The sequence below is a fragment of the Opisthocomus hoazin genome, chromosome 32, assembly GCF_030867145.1.
Source record: "Opisthocomus hoazin isolate bOpiHoa1 chromosome 32, bOpiHoa1.hap1, whole genome shotgun sequence".
In the NCBI taxonomy this organism is placed as follows: Eukaryota; Metazoa; Chordata; class Aves; order Opisthocomiformes; family Opisthocomidae; genus Opisthocomus; species Opisthocomus hoazin.
Genome location: NC_134445.1, coordinates 4,103,615 through 4,125,356, shown reverse-complemented (window position 1 = coordinate 4,125,356; position 21,742 = coordinate 4,103,615). Strand labels below are relative to the sequence as shown.

The 21,742-nt window shown below is 52.5% G+C and overlaps 1 protein-coding gene across 1 annotated transcript; it reads left to right on the top strand.

The window, feature by feature from the left end:
* The first annotated feature begins 1,002 nt into the window (after window positions 1-1,002).
* FAIM2 (Fas apoptotic inhibitory molecule 2) lies at window positions 1,003-19,362 on the top strand. The gene is made up of 12 exons (XM_009944582.2): window positions 1,003-1,237; window positions 2,841-3,021; window positions 6,243-6,346; window positions 6,506-6,570; window positions 7,311-7,364; window positions 9,710-9,760; window positions 10,290-10,329; window positions 10,826-10,863; window positions 12,039-12,126; window positions 12,692-12,787; window positions 14,645-14,698; window positions 16,560-19,362. Exons 1-12 carry the CDS (start codon window positions 1,223-1,225, stop codon window positions 16,707-16,709), a joined length of 936 nt encoding a protein of 311 aa, XP_009942884.1. The 5' UTR covers window positions 1,003-1,222; the 3' UTR covers window positions 16,710-19,362.
* The last annotated feature ends 2,380 nt before the right edge of the window (window positions 19,363-21,742 follow it).

The following is a 21,742-nucleotide window of genomic DNA, read 5'->3' as shown; positions in this document are numbered from 1 at the left end:
CTCTGTCCTGGACAAGTTTTCTGCCCATATGAAGAACTTCACTATGTCAAGGGACAACTTTTTTCCCCTCTCCTACTGCCTGTGGCATAAGAGGAGATGTCTCCATCTCCCTGTGCCCTCACCCTCACCACTCCCCACCCCATAGCGGGGAAAAACCTCATTCACTTTGTGCCACTTCCCTTGGACATGCTCTGGGCTTGGAGCTGGACCTCCCCTTTTAGCCTCTTCCTTTGTGGGCTTCAATTATTAATATTGCTTTGGCGATGGGGCTGCGTGGTGCTCGTGGTCTGCTGGCTGCTCTGGGGCACCTCCAGACCCTTCCTGTGCCCCCCAGGTGGGGCTGCATCAGTCCAGAGAAGACAACGCATGTGGGGCAAATAAGCCTTATAGTCTCTGTCCCCCCTTCACCCAAAGCCTGGAAAGGCTCAGGAAGGGAGCCAGGGCCCCGTGCCATTCCTCCCTCCTGCTCTCATGTTACAGAGCTTGGCTCTGGCCTGCCCTCTGCCCCAGCGGAGCCTCCAGCCCCCATGACAGCCCTTCTCGCTGTGCCCGGCTGCAGCAGGTCCCGCAGAAGCTGCTGCTCCCTGGCCCGCGGTCAGCTCCGAGATGCTGCAGCAAAGCATCCTTCGCCTCTCCCTCCACTTCACAATCCCAGCCCCGAGCGCAGCATCTCTGGGGCAGCTGCCTCCCACCCCACAGTGTGGTACCCCACGGCGGCCTCCCCACGGCGGGGGCCCTGTGGCCTCCCCACGGCGGGGGCCCGGTGGCCTCCCCACGGCGGGTGCCCGGTGGCCTCCCCACGGCGGGTGCCCGGTGGCCTCCCCACGGCGGGTTCCCGGTGGCCTCCCCACAGCGGGGGCCCTGTGGCCTCCCCATGGCGGGTGCCCGGCGGCCTCCCCATCGCATGGGCCCTGCGGCCTCCCCACGGCAGTGGCCCTGTGGCCTCCCCATCGCTGTGCTCGCCTCCGCTTCAGCTGTCTCTTTCCCGGCTTCCCCCTGTGCTGCAGGCTGGGAATGGTACGGTCCTCCCTCCAGCGCCCGTTTCTCCGTGGACGTTGCTAGAAGGTGACAGCATCAGCGGAGGCCGGGGAAGCCGCAGCCAGCTCCGAGACATCCCGGAAAAGCGGGTAGCAGGGACCTGGCAAGGAGGCTCCTGCTCGGCTTCGGCCCTCTCCCTCCTGCTGCTGCGCCCAGGGTCCGGCAGCATCAGCAGCGAGGAGCCATGACCCAGGGGAAGGTAGGTGGGAGGCCAGCGCTGGCCCGATGAGTCCCGCTTGCATAACTGCTGCATGTTTAGAGGGGGGAAGGTGGGTTGAGGGGAGGTGATGTAAGGAACACAACGGTTGCTGTGGAGGGGGGAGCTGGGTACCTGCGCGCAGCCTGGTGCCTTGGCCCCTGCGATGGGGGTGTCTTCGGCAGAGGAACGGGGTGGAGGGCTGTGTCACTGCGGGGCTGGTTTTCCTGGTGCTGGATGTGGAGCTCAACCCTGCTGCTGGACCTGTGGCCATTTCCTCCAGCCATCCTGGATGTCAGGGAGCTTTCCCACCCATGTCCCCCGCTGTCAGCACCTGGCACCTGCCCTGAGCACCTCCGTCGTGGCCCAGGGAGCTCTGGGTTTTTGGGGTTCCCCGATGCTCTGAGATGGGGCGGGGGGGGTGTGTGTGTGTGTTTGTGCATCTTCTGCCAGCACAGTGCACCATCGCCATGACAACAAAGCTGCAGGCTGCCTGGATGCAGGCAGCACCATCTCTCTTGTGTCTCCGTGGGTATCTCTGGGGGTCTTTTGTGATGTTGGCCACCCTGTACCCAAGGGCTGTGTAACGAAGGACAGGGTGAGGACAGTCCCTAGCAGCTGGGAGAGGAGGTAGCACAGTTACCCTGATGCAGCTGCATCTGCTCGGGGTGCACATCCCATCCTGGTACCCTGGCTTTATTTTCAAGGGCCTGTTACACCGTTACTCTAAGACCACCTTACAGGGGCTGTGCTGTCTGCTGCACTGCTAGTTCGTCTATCGGCTTCATTGTGGATTTTCTGTGGTTCTAGCCCTGCATCCCTATGATCCGTGGGGATGCTAACCCTGACGCGGAGCTGGCAGCAAGGGCAGGATACCAGCCTCATCGCTTATCCCAAGATGACAAAGATCTAGAAGGTTAAATGGACAATGTTTGCAAGGAGAAGCAAGTTCTCAGGTGGCCTGAGGCTGACTCGTTGCTGGGATTTCACAGTTGGAAGACATGGGATCCCAGGTCCCCCAGCTGCACCTTGAAATTATGGGAAGCAGCAAGGCTGAGCGTCTAGATGGGCAGAGAGGAACGAGCTAGAAGAAAATGTTGGAGGGCCAAACCAGAGCACTTCCTGGGGGCTAGGAGAAACACCCCAAAATCTGGGTGTAAGTGGAAATGAAGGAGTTGAGGATTTTCTGCCCAGTAACTGAAAGCTCTTTTTTAAGGGGAAATATAGAAAGAAGTAGGCTGAAAAGCAGAGAATTATTTGGATGCTTTCCAGTGTTACGTATGATCCTGAGGCATCACGGAGGACCCTGGGCAAGGCTGTGTCTCCACTCAGGCCCGGTTGCCTATAATTTTTCATCCCTTTTAGCATGTCAGGTGTTTTCCCATCTCCTCCCTCTATCACATCAGAGGATGCTCCTTCTTCGGGGTGCAGGGATGGCTCCATTGGAGCCCATGGGAGCTAACGGGTGTCCTTCCAGTTCCTGATCCCTTCCTCGACTGGAGGGATGCCCAGACCTGTGTTCGTGCCCTGTCAAGTTCGCATTGCAGGGCGGTTTCCATGCTGGTTTTACATTCTAATCTCTCTCCCCTACCCTCCTTCTGTGCAGCTCTCTGTGAACAACAAACCCCACAGCACCGAGGGGCAAGGGGAGAAGAAAGACAATGCCACGGCTCCACCAGCTCCTCCGAGCTATGAGGAGGCAACAGCAGGAGAAGGGATGAAGTCTGGTGCTTACCCTCCTCCCCCATCGGTCCCGCTCCACCCCAGCTGGGCTTACGTCGACCCCAGTAAGTCCTTCTGAGGCTGCATGCGGGATGAGCCCTGGGCAGAGAGTTCCCTTACAGGCTTGTACAGAAGAGGTGAACCAGGGATGTGGTGCCCAGTTTGGTCCACGGTAGGGCTGACCCTAGAGCTGTAGCTATAAGCCATATAAGTCTATATCTATGCATAAAAGCCACTTCACCCAACCACTAGACCACACTGCCTTCCAGAGGTGGGACTAAACTCCAGTGCCCTGTCCCTGCTCTCCTTCCCAGTACCAGGATAGGGAAAAAAAACCAAAACCCTCTCCCATCTTGCTGCGCCAGGCAATGCCACCTCCAGGGCTGGGGAGATTCCTAGTGCAGTGCTCCTGGCTCTGCAGGCAGCAGCCCCCCCTCTACCTCCTGCTCAACCCCGGCTTTCAAGGAAGCTGCTGAACTGGCAAAAGCAGTGTCGCGGCATCAGTGATGTCTGGCTGCTGTGAGCCGGTGTTCAGAGCCAGCAGAGGGTAAAACATGGCTGGAGTCGAAGGCTGAATTGTTCCAGCATGGGTCTGTGTGGCCGACTCCTCAGCAAACAAACAGCTTTTCTTCCCCGGGTGCTGCGTTCACCTTCCGCTCGGTTGTGACAGCGGACAAAGGCTTGACTGTGCACAGTGCAGGGGAACAGCTGTGTACAGGCACACTGGGATGGATGCAGGACGCAGTGGCTGGCAAGTGAGTCTGCCGGGGTGGCCAGCTGCTCAGTCAGCACAGCTTGAACTGGAGAGAGTGCTGGAGGGACTGGATTTAATGGCTCCTGAGTCTTCTCTCTATTCAGTCATCTTCCTCTGCTGGGCTTTGACCGGTTCCATCCAGCGGGGATGGTCGCAGCTGCAGGGATGGAGATGTTTAGGGAAGGGGAAAGAGCAAACTAAACCCCTGAGACGCGTGTGCCTGCACACGCCGGTGGTGTGTGACTTCTCCCATTCTCATTTGCCTTCAGGAGTCAGAAACGGAGGGGATGAACATCCTCACAGCTTGCTTCAACAACCATCTGGGTCGTGCTACTGTCATGATGAATTAGGATGGGTGAAGCCCAAACGGGTTAGGACGTTGGTATTTTGGGTATCCTGGAGGACTTGTTTAGGTGATGTGTCATCCCTTATCCCCTCCCTGACAAGCCTGGCAGGATTTCCTCTCTGCAGCTGTGTCCTGTGCCCTGATCCCTGCTGGTGCTTTCCGATCCCGTGTCCTTCTCCCCTTTCCCTGCCCTCTGCCATGCTGCAAGCTGTGGCTCCTGTGCCAGGGTCTGGGGGGAGGCATGCTGGGGCTGCGTCTAACAGCTTATGGGAGACTGGTGGTAGCTGGAGAGAACTGGTGTGTATTTTGGCTTGCTTTCTCTCCTAATGAGCTTGGGACGCACTGTCTTCCTGCCTCAGATGTGGCCATGGGTGAGAGGTGGCCGGTGCTGGGGACACTAGCCAGGGAGGAGGAAACCCCCTCCATTCCTCCGAGGCTTTTAGGTGCCTAATTTGGTGTTTAGATGCCTTGATTGCTTTGACGCAGGAGGCACTGAAGTGTCCCAGGGACGTGGGCCTCAGGTGCTCTCGGCCCTGCGTAGGCGATGACAGATCTCGCAGAGGACACACTGCGGGAGTTTCATCTCCACTGGGGCATAGAAGAGGGCACAAGAGATTTATTAGGCAGCAGAGCACAAGAGATTTGTTTCCTGCCGGGGGCATCTTTAGGATGAGGCTTCTGCGATAAGAGCAAGCAACCTTTGCCCAGTGAAACAGAAGCAGTCCAGGACCAGGGCCTTGAGTTTGGCTTTCCTGGTGTCGGCAGCCTGTCCTCTGCGTTTGAGAGGGTCTTTCCTCCATTTGCCTGAAAGATCTGAGTATCACTGAGCTAAAAAGCTTTGCAAAGGAGGGCAGGCATCTGTCAAACAGGCAAGAACATGAATCTATAGCTGGTGTAATCGCATAAGCCTTCATGCTATGGGAAACCCAGGCAGGGAGACTGTTAGTAACATGGAAGGTGACATTTGCAGGAGAAGCAAATAGCACAGGGAAATGATGTGCTAAGACAGCTGAAGTTTCAGTATTTGTTTTATTTTTTTCTTGAGTGTGAGGCTCAGGAGGTGGAGCAGGATGCTTCTTATACCTCACTTGTGCAGCTGACCTCAGCAGGGAGAAGCTGCTGCTCTGGGTTTCTCCTTGCAGCCCCCTGCCCTGCGATATCCTCGCTGCTACCTTCATCCTTGGCTGTCGGCAGTCGCCTACCCGGCAGGCAGAGGTTTTCCGACATTTCCCTCCATCTCCCTTCAGGCTGCAGAGCAAACTGATGCTTTATGGCCCAGCCTTCCTCCTTGCCCATCTGCAGGGAAACTCCAGCAACAAGAGCTTGTACTACAGAGCCTTCAGCAAAGCAGAGCTGGGTTGTGCAGTGCGATGATTTCTGGGGAAGGTACTCTCAGCAACAGCACTGGAGTCGTTTCCCCTTGCTCAGGCTTGCTGCTAAACTGTTTCCCTGCATGGAAATCAGATTCAGGGATGGACCTTCTGGAAAAGCTGGCTCTAACGAGCTTCTCTCAGAGGAAAGTGCACACCACTGACGTGAGACACGATGCGGACACAGCTTAGCTCAGGCAATTACAGAGCAGCGAGGGAATCCTCCTGCACCAGAGCTCCCGATGGGAATGACTGAGGTGCTGAGTCACAGCTCCTCTGGGGGATGCTTTAATACACAGTGGAAGGTGAGCAAGGATCTGATATGAGCCCTCTGACTGACGTTCAAGATACAATGCTGCCACAGACAGGACTTAACCCTGGTGTCCTTGTCGTGCTGGCGTTTGCAGAAGTGGTTTCCCCACTTTGCTCTTGGAGATGGTCCTACCGAGGAGCGGGAGCGGCAGAGTGTGTCCCAGCAAGACAAGGTGGGGTCAGCTGTCCCAGCTGTGTCCCCTCCCAACTTCTTCTGTATCCCCAGCCTACTCGCTGGTGGGCTGGGGTGAGCGGCAAAAAAGGCCTTGACTCCTTAGCAACAACACTGTATTATCAACATTCTTCTACTAAACTCAAAACATAGCACTATACTAGCTAATAAAAAGAAAATTAACTCTATCCCAGCCGAAACCAGGACAGCAATGCAATGAGAAAACCTCGAAATCTGGGCCTCCTGAGCTGTAGTCAATCACTGGGGTCAGATTATTGTGGCTGGGGAGGCAACTGGGTGACGGGAGCTGATCTGTCTGGCTTCTGCTTCAGGCATGAGCCCCAGCTATGGCAGTGGCGGCTACCCGGGTGACACGGAGATGCTCACGACCTTCAGCTGGGATGACACGAATGTGCGCAGAGTGTTCATCAGGAAGGTAAGGGGTAAGTCTCTCCAGGCTCAGCCTTCCCCTGTGAAGGCAGGAGACCAGCTCTGAGGCCTCGGAGGGACCTGGCTGCAGTGGCTTTGCTGGCTTCCCCGGGTGGCTGGGAAGCAGTGAGTCTGCGGGTCACCCATGCGCTGCCTCTCATTGCAGGTTTATGCCATCCTGATGGTCCAGCTCTTGGTCACTGTTGCCATTGTGGCTTTCTTCACCTTCTGGTAGGTCTCTTTTGTAGAAGTAATGGTTGATTTGTCCTGCGTGTGACCTGCTCCTGAACTGCCCATTACTTGAGGGTGTTGCCTGTTACGTAGATACCCGAATTTTTTTCCCCGTACGCTCCAATAGAAAAACAAAACTGAGGGAACCCTGAGAGGTCCTTCAGCACTGCTGCTGTCATGCCCACGAGTCCTCTGGATGGTGCATCGTCCCTTCTGGGTGCTGTCCCCAGCCAAGAGGCCTGGGCTGCTTGCCCTTGACTGACTGCTGTACTTTTCCTCTGGGAGTTATCAAGGCTATCGAGTCCCAGCCTACACCGCCTTCGGGGACTGGGTTACCTCCCCTTGCAGAAGCAGATACCCCGCGCTTGAGCAGCGGCTGCCTCTAGCTCGGATGACTGAGCATTTTGGGCATGTGTGGCTCACGTTGCCTCCAGAACAAATAATGAATTGCTGTCACCCTGAGAATTTCAGCTCCTTAATCACTTCTCGGAGAAGGCAGTGGCCGTTCCCTGAGCAAGCCCGACTGTGTAACTGATAACAGCAGGGCCGTCCTTCCGACTTGACAGGTTGAATTTCTTTCCAGTTGGTCAGTCTGCTGGGTAGATTCAGCTGTGTTTTTTTTCACATACCCTATGTTGCATCACCCTGTGCATGTTCCTAGGTTTAATTTAGCAGCAACCTGTGAAGTGATTGGCTTTTTTTATGCTTTCTGCTCAGCATCCATTTTCTCTGTCTTGCAGCGAGCCGGTCAAGGGGTACATTCAGACACACTCTGCCTGGTACTGGGCTTCCTAGTGAGTATCTCTGTCTTCTCCTATGGCCATGCATACTCCAAACAGCTCTGGATCTGGCTGTGGTGATGTGGAGACGCTTTCCAAACACATTTTTGTCTTGCATATGAAGAATTGCTGGGGAAATTAATGGATAACTCTGAGGTGAGAAAACAGAAAATCTCACCTAAATGAGTATGAGACATGAGAGATGCTGGATACCTCCAAATACTCTCAAAACAAAGGCTCTACAAACCAGGGTCAAAGTAAATACATGAATCTTGCTTGCAGAGCAAACCAGGTAAAACTGGGGAACTTCCAGGAAAACAGTGCAGAAACACAAATGTGAGGTCTGAAAGGGTGCCTAGGGTGGCTTAGAGGCTTAATTTTGGGATTTTCCCTTTGAAAGCAAGAGGGTTGCCTGGGTTTTCATCACATGCCTTGATATGCAATAGATGTGAAGAAGGGTGAAGGCAGGTGGGCAGGTGCCTTTGGAAGTATTGGATGCTTTTGGCCATGTCTGAGTGGGCTGTCATGCCTGCTTCCTCACGGAGCTGCTCTCGGTGCCCAGAATTTGGGATGCCATCCATTAGTCAAGCCTGGTCCGAAAGGTCAGCTCAGAGGTAGTGCAGGCTGTGCCTCCCTGCGTTAGTATATTTGCAGTTGTGCTGGTTTCCTGGATGCCGCTTATATTAGTGCTGCTAATTAAGCAGGCAGAGTGTGCGATGCAATTGTCTGTGAACAAGACTCTGTGAACTTATCTTTAATTAGTTCACACCCAAATCATGAAATGTGTCCATGCCCGGAGATGAGACACCAGCTTATATAACTTAGAAAAAAAGACCCAAAATAGCAGTAAAAGAAGGGAACTGGCATCAGCATGCCCTCTTCATAAGGGAAAATACGTGCTCCTCCTTGGCCAGGTGGTAGATTGAGGCAGCAGCGCTGCCTTGTAGGGAGACAAGACCAAGCTCTGCTCAGGTCTATAATTTGACCTTTGGGTTCATCTGTCAGCTCATCAGCCAGCTAGCATTTATTCCTTCCTAACTTTCAGTAGGAGCAAATGTGTCTTGGGCAAGCTGGGGGCAGGCTCTATACCTGAGGGACTTAAAATTTTGTCTGTCCTTTCACCTCCCAGTGAGCCAGCCCTTCCCTCCATCCCAGCATCTCCAATTGCTTCTCCTGATCTGGGTCTGGATCTCCTTTGAACAGAGGCCCCGACTCTGTATGCACCTCTGTAAAACTGTAGTTGGTGCCCTAGTGTGTTTTCCTACTGCTGGGTTGATGGTTCAGAGGGAATAAAGCAAGAGCAGATGTGCAACAAGAGATGCCAAGGAGATGGACAACTGCAATGGCGCGCTCTGCTCCCTACGTGCTTTCTTTCCATCTGTTCAGCTGTGCCCACTCCAGCTTTCCTGGTTTCCCCGTGGGAGAGCAATGCTCAGGTTTATCTCTGGTGCATTTATCATGGCCCGTGGGTTTTGCCGTCACGTTCATTTATTAGACCTAAGGTGACTGGCTATCGTGCAGCCATCGGCATGCTTGGAAGCTGCTTTCCCCCCCAGGCGCTGGGTGAAAGCAGGTAAGCAGGTTCCCACTGTGCCATAACCCATCAGCACTGTGGAAAAACACCCAGGCTGCGTGAGGTCCAGGGCAGAGGGAGACCATCCTGCAGCTGCTGGATTTTTTTTTTTTTTCTTTGCTGAAGGGTCAAGTTATGTGAGATAAATAACTCCCCTGTGACCTGGGGATGGCTTGTGCAACAGCATGTTAGGCTTGGGTCTGCGAGCCTCATGACCTTAGAGGATCCTTCTGCTGTTGAACTCTTCCTTGAATGCTGGTGCAGTACCATGGGACCAGTTCCCTTCTCCAACACAGACTCTCCGTCTGGCCTTAAGCAAGTCACTTCTGCCAGCCCTGTGGATCTCGGTTCAAGTACTGCTGAAATCCCAGTCAAGATCCCACCAAGCCAGGAAGCGCCTGGAAACGGGCAGAGCCTGGCCACCTGCATATGAGCAATTCATGCACTAACCAGGTGTCACCAACAAATGCGTCTGGGTGCTCCATCTGTCCTGGACCTGAGCGCTACCTTTGCTCTGCTCAAAAACCATCCTTTGGGTTTTGCAGGGATGTTTGTGCTGTCCCACCTTGAGGACTGGCATACGCGAAGCAGGCAGCTGTGGGCAGAGAACGGCCTCAGTGAGGGGTAGCAGCTGCCTTGCCTCCCACCCAGCCTCAACTCCCGGCATGGTGCTTGCATTTTAACAAGTGCAGCAGAGCACTGAGACTTGTCAGCTGGAGACTTTTCACCTGCATGGACACACAATGCTTGGATTTTTCCTCCCTAAACTACTCTCTCTTCTTTGCAGCGCTGTTTTCTTTGTTACCTACTTGATTCTTGCTTGCTGCTCCAGAGCCAGGTAAAATATTTCCTTTTTGGATTTGAAACATCCCTGTAAAATGAAGGATGAATGTTTTCCTCTCGTTTCAAGCATGACAGCAATGTTGCAGAAATGGGATGGGGTCATGCTGACGCAGGGATGTAAGGACTGAGGTGGCAGCTGTATTTTCAGGCCTGATGCAGTTGTGGGTTGCTGCAACAGAGCATTAAAATTGCAACTGGAAAAGAATCTGGGTTGCAGCAAAAATTACATTACTGTGTAGCTCCAAATTCTCCTCATTAAATAACTGCAGAGGATGGTCATCTTTGCTCTCAGTGGAGCTGGGCGCTGCTGGAATATCACAAGGATGTTTGCTCTCTTGGTTTAGGAGCGCCCCAAATGCCCTCTCATTCCCAACAGGATGACTGTCCCCTTGCACCACCCCTGCCACTTGCTGCACAGGCTATTAATTATATGGCAGATCTTACGCAACCTGTTGTACAGCGCTGCTACCTCCTTCTGCCCTCCGCATGGCAGGGCTGACCAGCCCCTGTTTCTTCACTTGCAGGAGGTATTTCCCATGGAATCTGATCCTGCTGAGCATCTTTGTAAGTAGCACATCTGGACAGCGTCTGCCCTGCCCCTGCAGCCAGCGGGGGTTTCATGATTGCTCCAAGCAGGAGAGAGGTCTGGTCTGGATTCCTGCAGAAAGCAGGAATTTCATCCTTTAATTGCCCTGCACTTGGGCTGAGGAGCTGTAATTGAATGAGAATGTGATAAGCAGGAAAGAAGTGAGCCTCTGTTTAAAACAAAACACCTGCAGAGGCTGGTTGGTGGTGGGAGCTGGGGTAGAGTGCTGGAGTCCTGTACAGGCGGGGTGGAGGGCTGGAGAAGGGGGAGCTGCTCGCAGGGTGGTGGCCTGCCCTCATTTTAACCTGCCTTGTGGATATTAATCACTGGAGGATTAGAAACTATGCAAAAATTGCTTCTCTTGAGCATTGGTTTAAGAGGCTTCACTGCCCTTATCACTGTAACTGCAATGTTTTAATCTGTCTCTCCTTGGGACATGAATGCAGGAGTAATGTGGTTCTCCTTCCCTCCCAGACACTCTCCATGGCTTATCTCACTGCGATGCTCTCCAGGTAGGTTGAGCATGTGGTCTCTGGAGGTTTTCTGGTCCTATGTCCTGCCTCTTCCTGCAAAAAAACCTTCCCTGCTTCTGAAACGTATGTGCCAGCTGATCTCTTTGGAGCTTTTCCAGTAGCCACACAAAGCCTGACCTTCTTTTTTGAAGATACTTTATAAAGAAGCTCTCCGAGACCTTTGGTGGTCTCTGTCACAGCTGAGGCAGTGCAGGACAGCTCCTGGCTATGCTGGATCCTGTAGGAGAGCACTGGAGAGCCAGGGACAAGGCAGTACCCACAAGCATGGGCTGTAGGGGATGACCATACACTGTGATCTCACCTTTTCCACTAAGCAGCACTCTAGCAGATGGGGCTGGAGGCAGACAAGGAGTTTTTTCCAGCAGTTTCAGGTTTTTTGTAGTCTATAGCTTGCTCCCTTTTGCTTGTGTTTTTACTGTTACAGTCTGCTCACAAGATCAGCCCTGGTTCACGTGGGTCCCTGGTGATGAAGCAGATGAGCCAGTGGGCATTGCTGGATGTGTGCTGGGGACAAAGAAAGTAGCAGCTTCAGCAGCTCGGGGAAAATACCAGTGATATCACTCCCAAATCAAACCGAAGGGGAAAGTGGGGACTGGCTTTTCTTAGAGCTGAGCCTGGTGCTGTAACCAAAATCAGTAGTCAGACATAGAAAATGATTGTAACCTAAGCCTGCTGTCTCTCTGCCTGTTCAAATCCCCAGTTTTCTGAGACTCCAACCCCTGTTGCGAGCACATCAGTAGCGTAATAATGGCTGCAGCTTTCTGTTTTCTCATTGTGTTGCAATGACATTTGTCATTCTATTTTTATTACCTCCCAGTTTGAATCCTCCCCCTCTTCCATCTGTCCACGGACAGACAGATTTTTTTATGCTAAGTCACCAGCTTCGCTGCTCATGAGTTCCCAGGAGCCATGGACATACCCTCCTGCCTACCCTCTTCTATTTAAAGCATGAGGAAAACCCATGTAGTCTTTTTTTAGTGTTTTCTATCCTTCCCTTTTACATCAAGGGGGTACATTGATAATATCAGTGCTGTTTGTGCCCCTAGGACTCACGCTTTCCCTGTACGCCCCTGCTAGGCTTCTGCCTGTCAATCCCTCCTTCCACCTGTCCCTGTGGGAAACACTGAAAAGTGGTTTTGCTGTTAATTTTGCAGTTACTACAATACCAAGTCAGTTCTTCTGTGTCTGGGGATCACAGCCCTGGTGTGTCTGTCCGTCACCATCTTCAGCTTCCAGAGCAAGGTGAGTCTGTGCTGCTCAGTCCCTCTGGGAGAGGCGTCTCCCAGGGGCAGGACGCAGGGGTAGCCGGTGCTGGGGGCGAGGTGTGAGGGGCAAGTCTGCAGGGCTCTGGATACAGGAGCAACCTGAGGGATGCTGGGATGTAAAGTGAAGGTTACAAGAAGATCAGGACAGGTGCTGGGGTGAGAAATGTGTCAGAAGTACAGATGGGGCTGGAAGATGCTAATGTATGGGGGTAAGGTGGGGTTTTTTGAGGACTGAGCCTGTGGGATACAGAAAGGCACTGGCACAAATGTGTATGATGGGTTTTTGGATTTCAGGTATGCGATGGGTACTGAGTTATTGCCCATGACAACAAAGGGGATATGGTAAATGTTTGGCTCTGTGCCACACAGATGGAGCTTGGGCTATAGGACCTGAGATGCAGATGAAGCAATCGCCACGTCTCAGCAAGCTGGGTGTGCTGCTGGATAGTCCCTCCCTGTGGGACACGGGGAGGTTTGGCTCCCCTCGTTGCCTCCCGTTTCAGCACTCTGCACTTGTAACATGATGTTCTTTACCTCCACAGTTTGACTTCACCTCCTGCCAGGGTGTCCTCTTCGTGATGCTCATGGTGCTTTTCTTTGGTGGCATCATCCTGGCTGTGATACTGCCCTACCAATATGTGAGTAACGACCTGCGCCCCTCCTTCCTCGCCCAGTACCACCAGTCCTAGTGCAAGGCTGGGAGCTGGTCAGCCTAATGCGGGCAAACTCCAGGGCCTGGCTTGAGAGAGGTGTCCCAGCCCACTCTCCAAAAATGTGTGGAAATGCCAACAAAAAGAAAAAGTAAGACCAGGTGCCTGTTGCCTGGTTGTTGTACAATCAGATATCAGGTTGTAGGACAGCACTGGCCTGGGGCGTGAGGAAGTTGGTTTCTGTTCCTGGAGCTGTGTAGTGACTCCGCGGCAGGTCACATCAGCTGCTTGTGCCTCAGTTTCCTCTCCAGTAAAACCAGGGTGGTGAGCACATTAAAGCGCTGGTCTGCCCGATACAGGGCTCTTGCCCCAGATTCAGGGCAGGACTTGGACTCTGGACAAGTGCAGCGGGGTACCTGTCGGGCCAGACCTGGCTGTACTCACACCAGGCACCGTCCTTCAGCGTTTACATTTTGAGGCTCAAATTTCTCAGAAATAAACACCTCTGGAGGGTGATTCAGACCCCAGGAACAAGTCCTGATGATGAGTGACCACCTTATCGCTCCTCCAGCTGCTGCCAGCTCCTCTTGCGTGGGTCCAGCCCCTTCCTCTGGCCTCACTGGTCACAGCTGGTGTTGGCTGTGCCTATCTGGAGTCCTGGAGCAGCTTGTGACCACAGCTGATGGAGGGTTTGGCGTGGCAATATGGAGTGTCTGGTCTCCATCCAGGAGTGTCATTAGGCGAGCTGACATTCAGGCAAGAGCCTGACAGACCCTGGAAGATGCTAATGAAAGAGGCAAGGTGTGTGGGGCTGTGCAGCCACCATTAATCACCCTAAATGCTTGCTTTCACTGAAGACAGAGGCACCCAGCTTTAATCACAGCAGCCTTTAAGTCACCTCCAAACCCTTCACATCTTACCTGGCTTCTCTGGGGACTTGTCATATGTTAAGGGCCAGATCTGCAGGAGATACTCCCACTGGTACTAGGCCTGGAGTTGGTCTGACAATGGACAAATACACAGACTGGTGTTTCCAAAACCAGGAGCTTGGCTTTTGGTTGTCTTGGCTTGAGATCCACCTCTCCCCTGTGCAAACGTGAGGGTAAGCCAGCTTGCAGTGCCAAGCCGCGGCCATCAAACTGTTGAGACGACTGCTCCTTATCTTGCAGCTTGTCAAGATAAGCATGGCTTGTGGCAGCCTTGTAATGAGCTTGTCTATCTGGGGAGGTAGACAGGGATCTCTGGGTTGAACCAGTCATCCGCACCTCCTCCTGGAACACAGGCGACTTCTGCATTTGCGCTGTGTGCTACTGTGCCACGGCAAGCAGGGGTTGAGGTTTGGTCTTAAATCCAGTCAATCATCTGCTGTGACTCCAGCAGATGAACACATTTAAGTTATGCTTGTTAACTGAAGCTGGGTCTGGCTCTTGGAAGCATCTGGTGTTTCTTCCAGTGGGATCAGCCCTATCTGGGTAAATAAAAACCTTTTAGGGCTGCTGCAAACTGGGTTTCCATCGGGACAGTGCGAAGACGTTTCCACAGAGACAGCAGCTGTGGTGAAGCAGGCTATTTGGAAACACAAGTACCTGATCTAGAAGCTTATGAGCTAAACGGACACCAAGCCCACTGTGAGAGAGGAAACTGAGGCACGGTGACCTCTTTTTTTGCCACGAAAAGGTCCACATTGGAAACTGTTAGAGCTGGAAGTGGCGCAAGTCTGTCCCGAGCTATTAGAGCACTCTCCCTAACTTGTATTCTCCACATGAGAGCTAAGCCCTCTTCTGTGTCAAGTCCTAATTAACCAGTTTTCTCCCAGGTACTGACTGATGGATTTGTTCCCTTTAGGTTCCCTGGCTCCACGCAATCTATGCTCTGCTTGGTGCCATTGTCTTTACTATGGTAAGTGGTGGTGGTCATGGGGCCTGGGAATGTGCTGGTAGGAAAAAAAAAAAAGCAACTAAGCAAGGAGTAAATACTTTTAACCTTGAAGAGTGCTTGGGGAAGGGTGAAGAGCGAGTCACAGGATTGCAGAGAGCTCCACATCCTCAAATGCCTCATGAATAGCAATTATTGCAGTGACCTCAGCCTCATCCCAAGAAGGTGTTGGTGTACGTGACAGTGCTGGTGCCGAGCATGGTGCGATTGGCAAACCCATGCTGTATGCGCAATACTAGGTGTGAACAGCAGAAAGTGTTGTAGGGAGAGGGCAACAAGGAGGGGGAAAAGCAGGGACTAAGCTTTGGCACAGCAGCAGGAGCTGGACTGCGGGGTTCAAAGGGAGCCTGGGGATGAAACGAGGCTGCAGAAGTGAGCAATGTCAAGTCGGGGCCAGTTGACGGGGAGTGAGCCAAGGCTTGGGTATGAGTTTGACTAACAGAAACAGAAGTGCAGAAAGACAGTGAGAGGCCACGGTTTGGGATTAAGGGGTGTTAGGCAGGTTCATCGCAGGCAGGAAAAGCCCTGAAGCTGAGCAGCTCCTCCAAGGAAAGTTGAAAAGGCTTGACTAATTCCTTCGACTGTTCCCCAGCAGTGCCTCCTGTGAGCCTTTTCCCAGAGCAAGTCCCGGCAGTGCCGCGCTTGCCATTCAGCGGTGGGAGTTGTCTGGAAAGGTGCTTGGCGTTGCCTGGAGGTGGGGGTCAGGAGGAGGGCTACCTTGGGGTTCAAGGCGGTGCCCATTGGGCATGTTGTGAATAAGAACAGTTGAGCAATTTCATTTATTAGCTATAAAAGTCATTTCAAGTGAGCTCAGATATTTCTTCTGTGATTCATAATTAAAGACTGTTCTGTAAAATACAGTAGGCTAAACATCTTAGAATTACCCCATAAACTTTAGTCAGAACCTCAGCTGGTGGAGTCTGTTGTGTCAGGCTCATCAGCTCAGCCTGACAATGTCTGGGGAGATCAGTTGTTCTTCACAGCGGGGGAGCAAGGGCAGAGGTGTCAGCTGGCCCCCGGCGACAGCAAAGATGCCCTGCCAACCCTGAAGAGCCCTGTGCCAAGGTGTCTGTCACAGGCTGCGTTAACAGAGCGAGTAAAGGTGAGATGGGAGCAGATATTAGGCTTGAAGTCATGCCACAAGGCGCAGGTTTTCTTGCAGCTGGGCGACCAGCCTGCCTTGTAGCCCATGCCTGTTCCTGTGAGTGCTGTGCTCCTGCAGGCGAGCTGGGCAGCGCACTCCCACTGTGATGGCTTCGCTGGTAACATCTGCCCTGCACTGTCGTGTTTGTACCTCAGAAAGGTGTTAGGTCGCCTCTGGGCCTGGCTACCTCTGCCGGCAGCTCTGCAGACCCTGCTCCTGCCCGGGATCTGGGTTTTAAAGAGTCTTCATTGTTCTGGTGGTGCTGCTGCTGCAATGCCATGTTGGGTCCAGGTCACCTTGTTACCTGGCCAGTGTTTCTGAACTGGGGGAAGTCTGGGAATAATAAGACATAGGGACTGGCTGAGGAGGAACAGGGAGAACTGCCCCGGAGCTGATCCTGGGACACATTTGGGACGGACAAAGCATGAAGGAAGCAGGCCTGGAGCAATAGTTAGGCTCAGGGTTTGACCATCAAGAGTGAAATGAAGGAAGAGGAAAATTACAGCTTGTTCAATGCATTGTTCTGAGCCTTTAAATTGTGGTTACAGCCCATAGAAAGTGGCTGCATTTTCGTTCTGGGCACAGTGAAGCAATCGGGAGAACTCCTGTCATTAAAGCACTTGCCTCCCCATGCCAAATCTCCATGTGACTGTCATCAAGTTTCCTCCTCTTTCCTCACAGTTCCTAGCATTTGATACCCAGATGCTGATGGGGAATCGTCGGTACTCACTGAACCCAGAGGAATACATCTTTGGAGCCCTCAATATCTATCTGGACATCATCTACATCTTCTCCTTCTTCCTGCAGTTCTTTGGCTCCAGTCAGGAGTGAGTGCAGCAAAGCAGTATCTTCTCTTTGCTGGCAAGATGCAAATGTTCAAAAAATATTAAAAGAGGTTTAAAAAAACAAACAAACAAAAACAAACCACCGTTTCTGGCCCACTAGCAGGCTCCATTCAATCAGCTGAGCAAAGCCCCTGGGTTCCTTCCACAGCTTGTATATATGCTGTTAGGCCTTTGTGACCCAGAAAGCGAAGCAGGGCTTAAGTGTTGTCTCTTCTGCTCTCTCCACTCCTACTGAGATCAAACCAGACCAGAGACTGGGAGGCATGAGACCAAGATCTTTTCCCCAGAGGCTGTCAGAGTTACCTGTCTGAGTCCTGCACATCATGGGGTGTTGAAGTGCTGAGAACAGCTCTGCAAAGGGAAAATAACATTAAAGGGAGGAGTGTAGGGAATTGTACTAGGCTCCTGGGAGGAAAAACAACTGAACAAAGGAAAAAGGCTAGCGAAATCCTTTCGTCCCCCTGTTTCTCTCCTGCATTCATTTGGAGCCTTGTGGCCTCTGTAGAGAAATAATACTGATAGTGCCTGCTTTTAAAATGCAGAGCATGGGATCACGTAGCCTGGATGTCCCAGCAATCTGTCCTCCAGGCACAAGGGAACCTGTTGTTCAGGATGTGCAGTCTCTTTGAGGACATCCCTAATGCCCCTATAGGAAGAATCCTTCTGCATCCTTTACATGTGGCCGTGGGGCTGAGTACGTACTTTCTTCCCTTCACAGAGTGGGATAGCAGGACCATCAGCTGTGGGTTCACCTCCCCACTCAAGGGGACACATATTCTGTCTGAAGGGTGGCTCTTCACCTGGGAGGGTTGTGACCCTGTGTGAGGATTATTGGCAAAGAAGAGATGAAGGAGGCTGAGTTGCAGAGCCCATGCAAAGCCAGGCACCTCCTGATGTGGGAAATGGGTGGCTGAGATCCTGTGACCCATCATAAGGATCTGATGTCTTCACAGAATTATCTTGGTTGCTTGAGATTAGTGGTCCTAAGTGGTTACTACCCAGAGACCGAGGCCAGGGTAAGTGCCTGTTGCTCAAAATGGGCACTGCTTTGTAGCAAACTCCAGTGTTGCCTCTTCCTCTCACTCTGGCCATCTTCTAGTCCTGCTCTCCCAAATGGGGATGTCAGTGAGGGTACTGGATGCCCCTGAGTGCTCAGGTAACTTTCCATCTTCCCCTTGCTGACATTCCCCTGTTTGGGGATTAGCTGGCTAATTTCTAACTGTAAAGCTCCAGGTGGAGATAAGAGGCCTTTTGCTCTTATTTAGAAAGTGATCCTTCCTGCTGATAGAAACCTGTATCTTCAATCTCTCTGGGAATGCCAGGGCAAGTGCGTCACTGAGTTGCCGCTAGCAATCCCTGCATGTTAGCGAGAGGCTATGCCAAAATGCTCCTTACCACACATTCCTCCTCTGCTGCTGCCCTGGCTTTTACCCTTCACATGTTGTATCCTCTGGCCACACGTGTTTGATGCCCTGAGCCTGGCAGAGGAAAGTTACTGTGCGGAGAGTAAAAATGCTTCAGCCCCTCCGTGGCTGCACTGACCTTGTCCGTGATCACACAGGAGCACAACCTTCCTCCCCAAAACAAACAAACAAACCAAAAAACCCAGAAAGCCAAAATCTTTTTAGGGATAAAGGAGACTATCAGGTGATGACACCATTAAGTTCACGACCCACTGATTTCTGTAGTGCATTACAGAGAAGAAACAAGGGCCTTGAATTGCTGAGCAGGCAGAACTGGGAGAGGGGACAGCATGGGAAGCGCCCTAAAAGTTTATGAAATAGGAGTTTAAAGAGGGAATTTTCTGGCTCAGACCCATGCAGGCACTTCTGAAATATCTTAGCAGACTGGCTGTGCAGCCTTTTTTTGCTCACAGCAAAAGGCCTTGTAGGTATTTCAGCTCTCTAGCTTTTGAGGAGGGTATTTGGAGTTGCACGATGAGTTCTGACTCTAAAATTGTCCTAAAACTCCTCCTCTGGAGGATGATCCAGACCAGAGCTCTGCAGCCCTCGTTTCTGCACGGGGACTTCTCAAAACTGGCCCTGCACGCCCTGGGACCTGGGGGGGAGAACACGGATCTGCAGCCCACTCTGGACCTCTCGCTCTTTTTCTTTCTGGTGTGGAGTAACTTTGCTGCTGCCTGAGCTGCTGCTGCCTCCTGGCTTTCTGCTCCTGCGTGGGACAAGCTTGCATGGCACCCGCTCCTCTCCAGGCCATTGGCGTGGGGATGGTTTGCTGCCCTCCCGCATTGCTCCACAGGCCTCCCTTCGTGCATGTGTCCTGGTCCCTCCTCTGTGCTGACCACCCAAGCCAGACCCAGGGAAAGCACGTGGACTGGAGCAGTGAGTGACAGCTACGTGCTCAGAGAGGTGGAATCCTCGTGAGGCTGAGTAACACAGGATTAGGGGTGGGATAGAGCTGTAGGCATGTTCTTCCTGGGCTCCCTGGCCATCTGTGCAGGGGAGGTGCAGGGCTGCTTCTCCTCCTCTGTGTGGGTGTCCTTTATCTGAGGTCTGCGTCGCCTGGACACTGGCTCTGTATCCTCCTGCTCCTTTTGTCTGGCCATTCCTATGATTTCATTGTAAATAGGATTTTGTATTTTCTCTGAACATTGCTAATAAATTGTTGCAAAACTGTTATTGCTGTTGTGAGGTTTCCTTACTGAAGGACAGCTGAAGGCAGGTCTGCTTGCACAGCTGGTGCTTCGTCCCCTTGCAAGAGAAAACATAAAGGAGACTAGGGCATGACGTGGCATGGCCCGAAGCTGTAATGGAGACCGGGCTGTCCCTTCTCTGGTTGTGACTAAGGCACACATCCTGCACAAAGTAATAAAATGCACATGGGTTGAACATGGGCATCACACGTGAGAATTATTTGAGAACTGAGGGCCAAACGGCTCCTTGGGTGAGGATCCTGCTCTCTCTCAGACTTGGTTTAAGTGGCCAAAGGATTAAAAAACAAGGAAGTGTCAGTAAGGAAGTGTTGTAAGGTACCGGCTCAGAGGGTGTTTTCTGTAGCTCTGGAGAGCAGCCTGACCTACTAAGCTTTCTCCAGAGTCTATGGGAAAAAGAAAAGCCTCTAGAGAGCCATTCACCTGACCTCAATTAATGCCTACGCTGGGAGGTGAAAACTCGTCTCTCTCTCCACCAGCTCCCAAGTGCTGATTAGTCCCGGCTGCCAGAGCTCTCAGCGGAGAGAAATCCCACCTGCAGCATCTTGTTGTGACAGATCTCTGCTCCTTGGGACGAGCTGTGCCCAAAAGGCAGGTGCGAGATTTGTTTCTGAAGAAGGGTGGCAAAGCATTGCAGTACAGCCAGTGTGGTCCTTCTCGCCCACGACTGCATTTTCTGCAGCAAGAAAATACTTTGCTGTGTGTTGTGCTGGGTAACGCTCTGCCGTGGAACAGCACTTGTGGAAAAATAACTGAAGTGGAGCATTTCCATGCAAACAATGAGGTGGCCGTGAGCATTTATATGAGGCATCTTTGGCTGCTCCTGTGATTCACAGAATTATAAAATCATTAAGGCTGGAAAAGATCTCTAATATCATCAAGTCCAACTGTCACCCCCCCACCACCATGCCTGCTAAACCATCTCCTGAAGTGCCACATCTACACGTTTTATGAACCCCTCCAGAGATGGGGACTCCTCCACTGCCCTGGGCAGCCTGGTCCAAGGCTTAAGCACTCCTTCAGTAAAGTAATTTTTCCTAATGTCCAAGCTAAACCTCCCCTGATGCAACTTGAGGCCATTTCCTCTTGTCCTATTGCTAGTTACCTGGGAGAAGAGACCAACCCCCACCTCACTACAAACTCCTTTCAGGTAGTTGTAGAGAGCAATGAGGTCTCCCCTCAGTCTCCTCCAGACTAAACAACCCCAGTTTCCTCAGCCACTCCTCCTAAGACTTGTTCTCCAGACCCTTCACCATCCTCATTACCCTTCTCTGGACGCGCTCCAGCACCTCAACGTCCTTCTTGTAGTGACGGCCCCAAAGCTGAACACAGGAGTCGAGGTGCAGCCTCAGCAGTGCCCAGCACAGGGGGATGATCCCTGCCCTGCTCCTGCTGGCCACACGGTTCCTGATACCGGCCAGGCTGCCGTTGGCCTTCTTGGCCACCCGGCCACACTGCTGGCTCCTGTTCAGCCGGCTGTCAAGCAGCACTCCAAGGTCCTTTTTTCCCAGGCAGCTTTCCAGCTGCTCTTCTCCAAGCCTGCAGTGTTACATGGGGTTGCTGTGACCCAGCTGCAGGACCTGGCACTTGGCCTTGGTGAACCTCATACAGTTGGCCTCGGCCCATTGATCCAGGCTGTGCAGATCCCTCTGCAGAGCCTTCCACCCTCAAGCAGATCAACACTCCTGCCCAGTTTGGCATCAAACTCACTGAGGGAGCACTCGATCCCCTCATCCAGATCGCTGATAAAGATATTAAACAAGATTGGCTTCAAAACTGAGCCCTGGGGAACACCACTCGTGTCCGGCTGCCAATTGGATTTAACTCCATTCACCACCACTCTCTGGGCTCGGCCATCCAGCCAGCTTTTTACCCAGCGAAGAGCACACCCATCCAAACCATGGGCACCTAGTTTCTCCAGGATGCTGGTGTGGGAGACAGTGTCAAAGGCCTTACAAAAGTCCAGGTAGACAACACCCACAGCCTTTCCCTCTTCCACTGGGCAGGTCACCTGGCCATAGACCGGAGATCAGGTTGGTCAAGCAGGACCGGCCTTTTATGAACCCGTGCTGGCTGGGCCCAGTCCCTTGGTTGTCCTTCACATGCCCGGTGAGTGCACTCAACACGAACCGCTCCGTAATCTTCCCTGGTACCAAGGTCAGGCTGACAAGCCTGTAGTTCCCAGGATCCCACAGGCCCCATCATTTGTGATTACCACAAATGAGATAAAAGGTTGATGATACAGTCAAATTTCAACACTTGGCTTTTGAGGAACAGGGCAAAAATTCATGTGGCTTAATCAAAGTGGGACCGCTCACAGGTAGGATGTAGGGAGAAGGGAGGAGATG

What these genes read in the sequence shown, in the direction of transcription:
- FAIM2 (XM_009944582.2), top strand. An exon ending in GCCTGGTACTGGGCTTCCTA is followed by an intron (nt 7,365 to 9,709) that starts GTGAGTATCTCT and finishes TCTTCTTTGCAG; the next exon opens with CGCTGTTTTCTTTGTTACCT. An exon ending in CTCACTGCGATGCTCTCCAG is followed by an intron (nt 10,864 to 12,038) that starts GTAGGTTGAGCA and finishes TTAATTTTGCAG; the next exon opens with TTACTACAATACCAAGTCAG.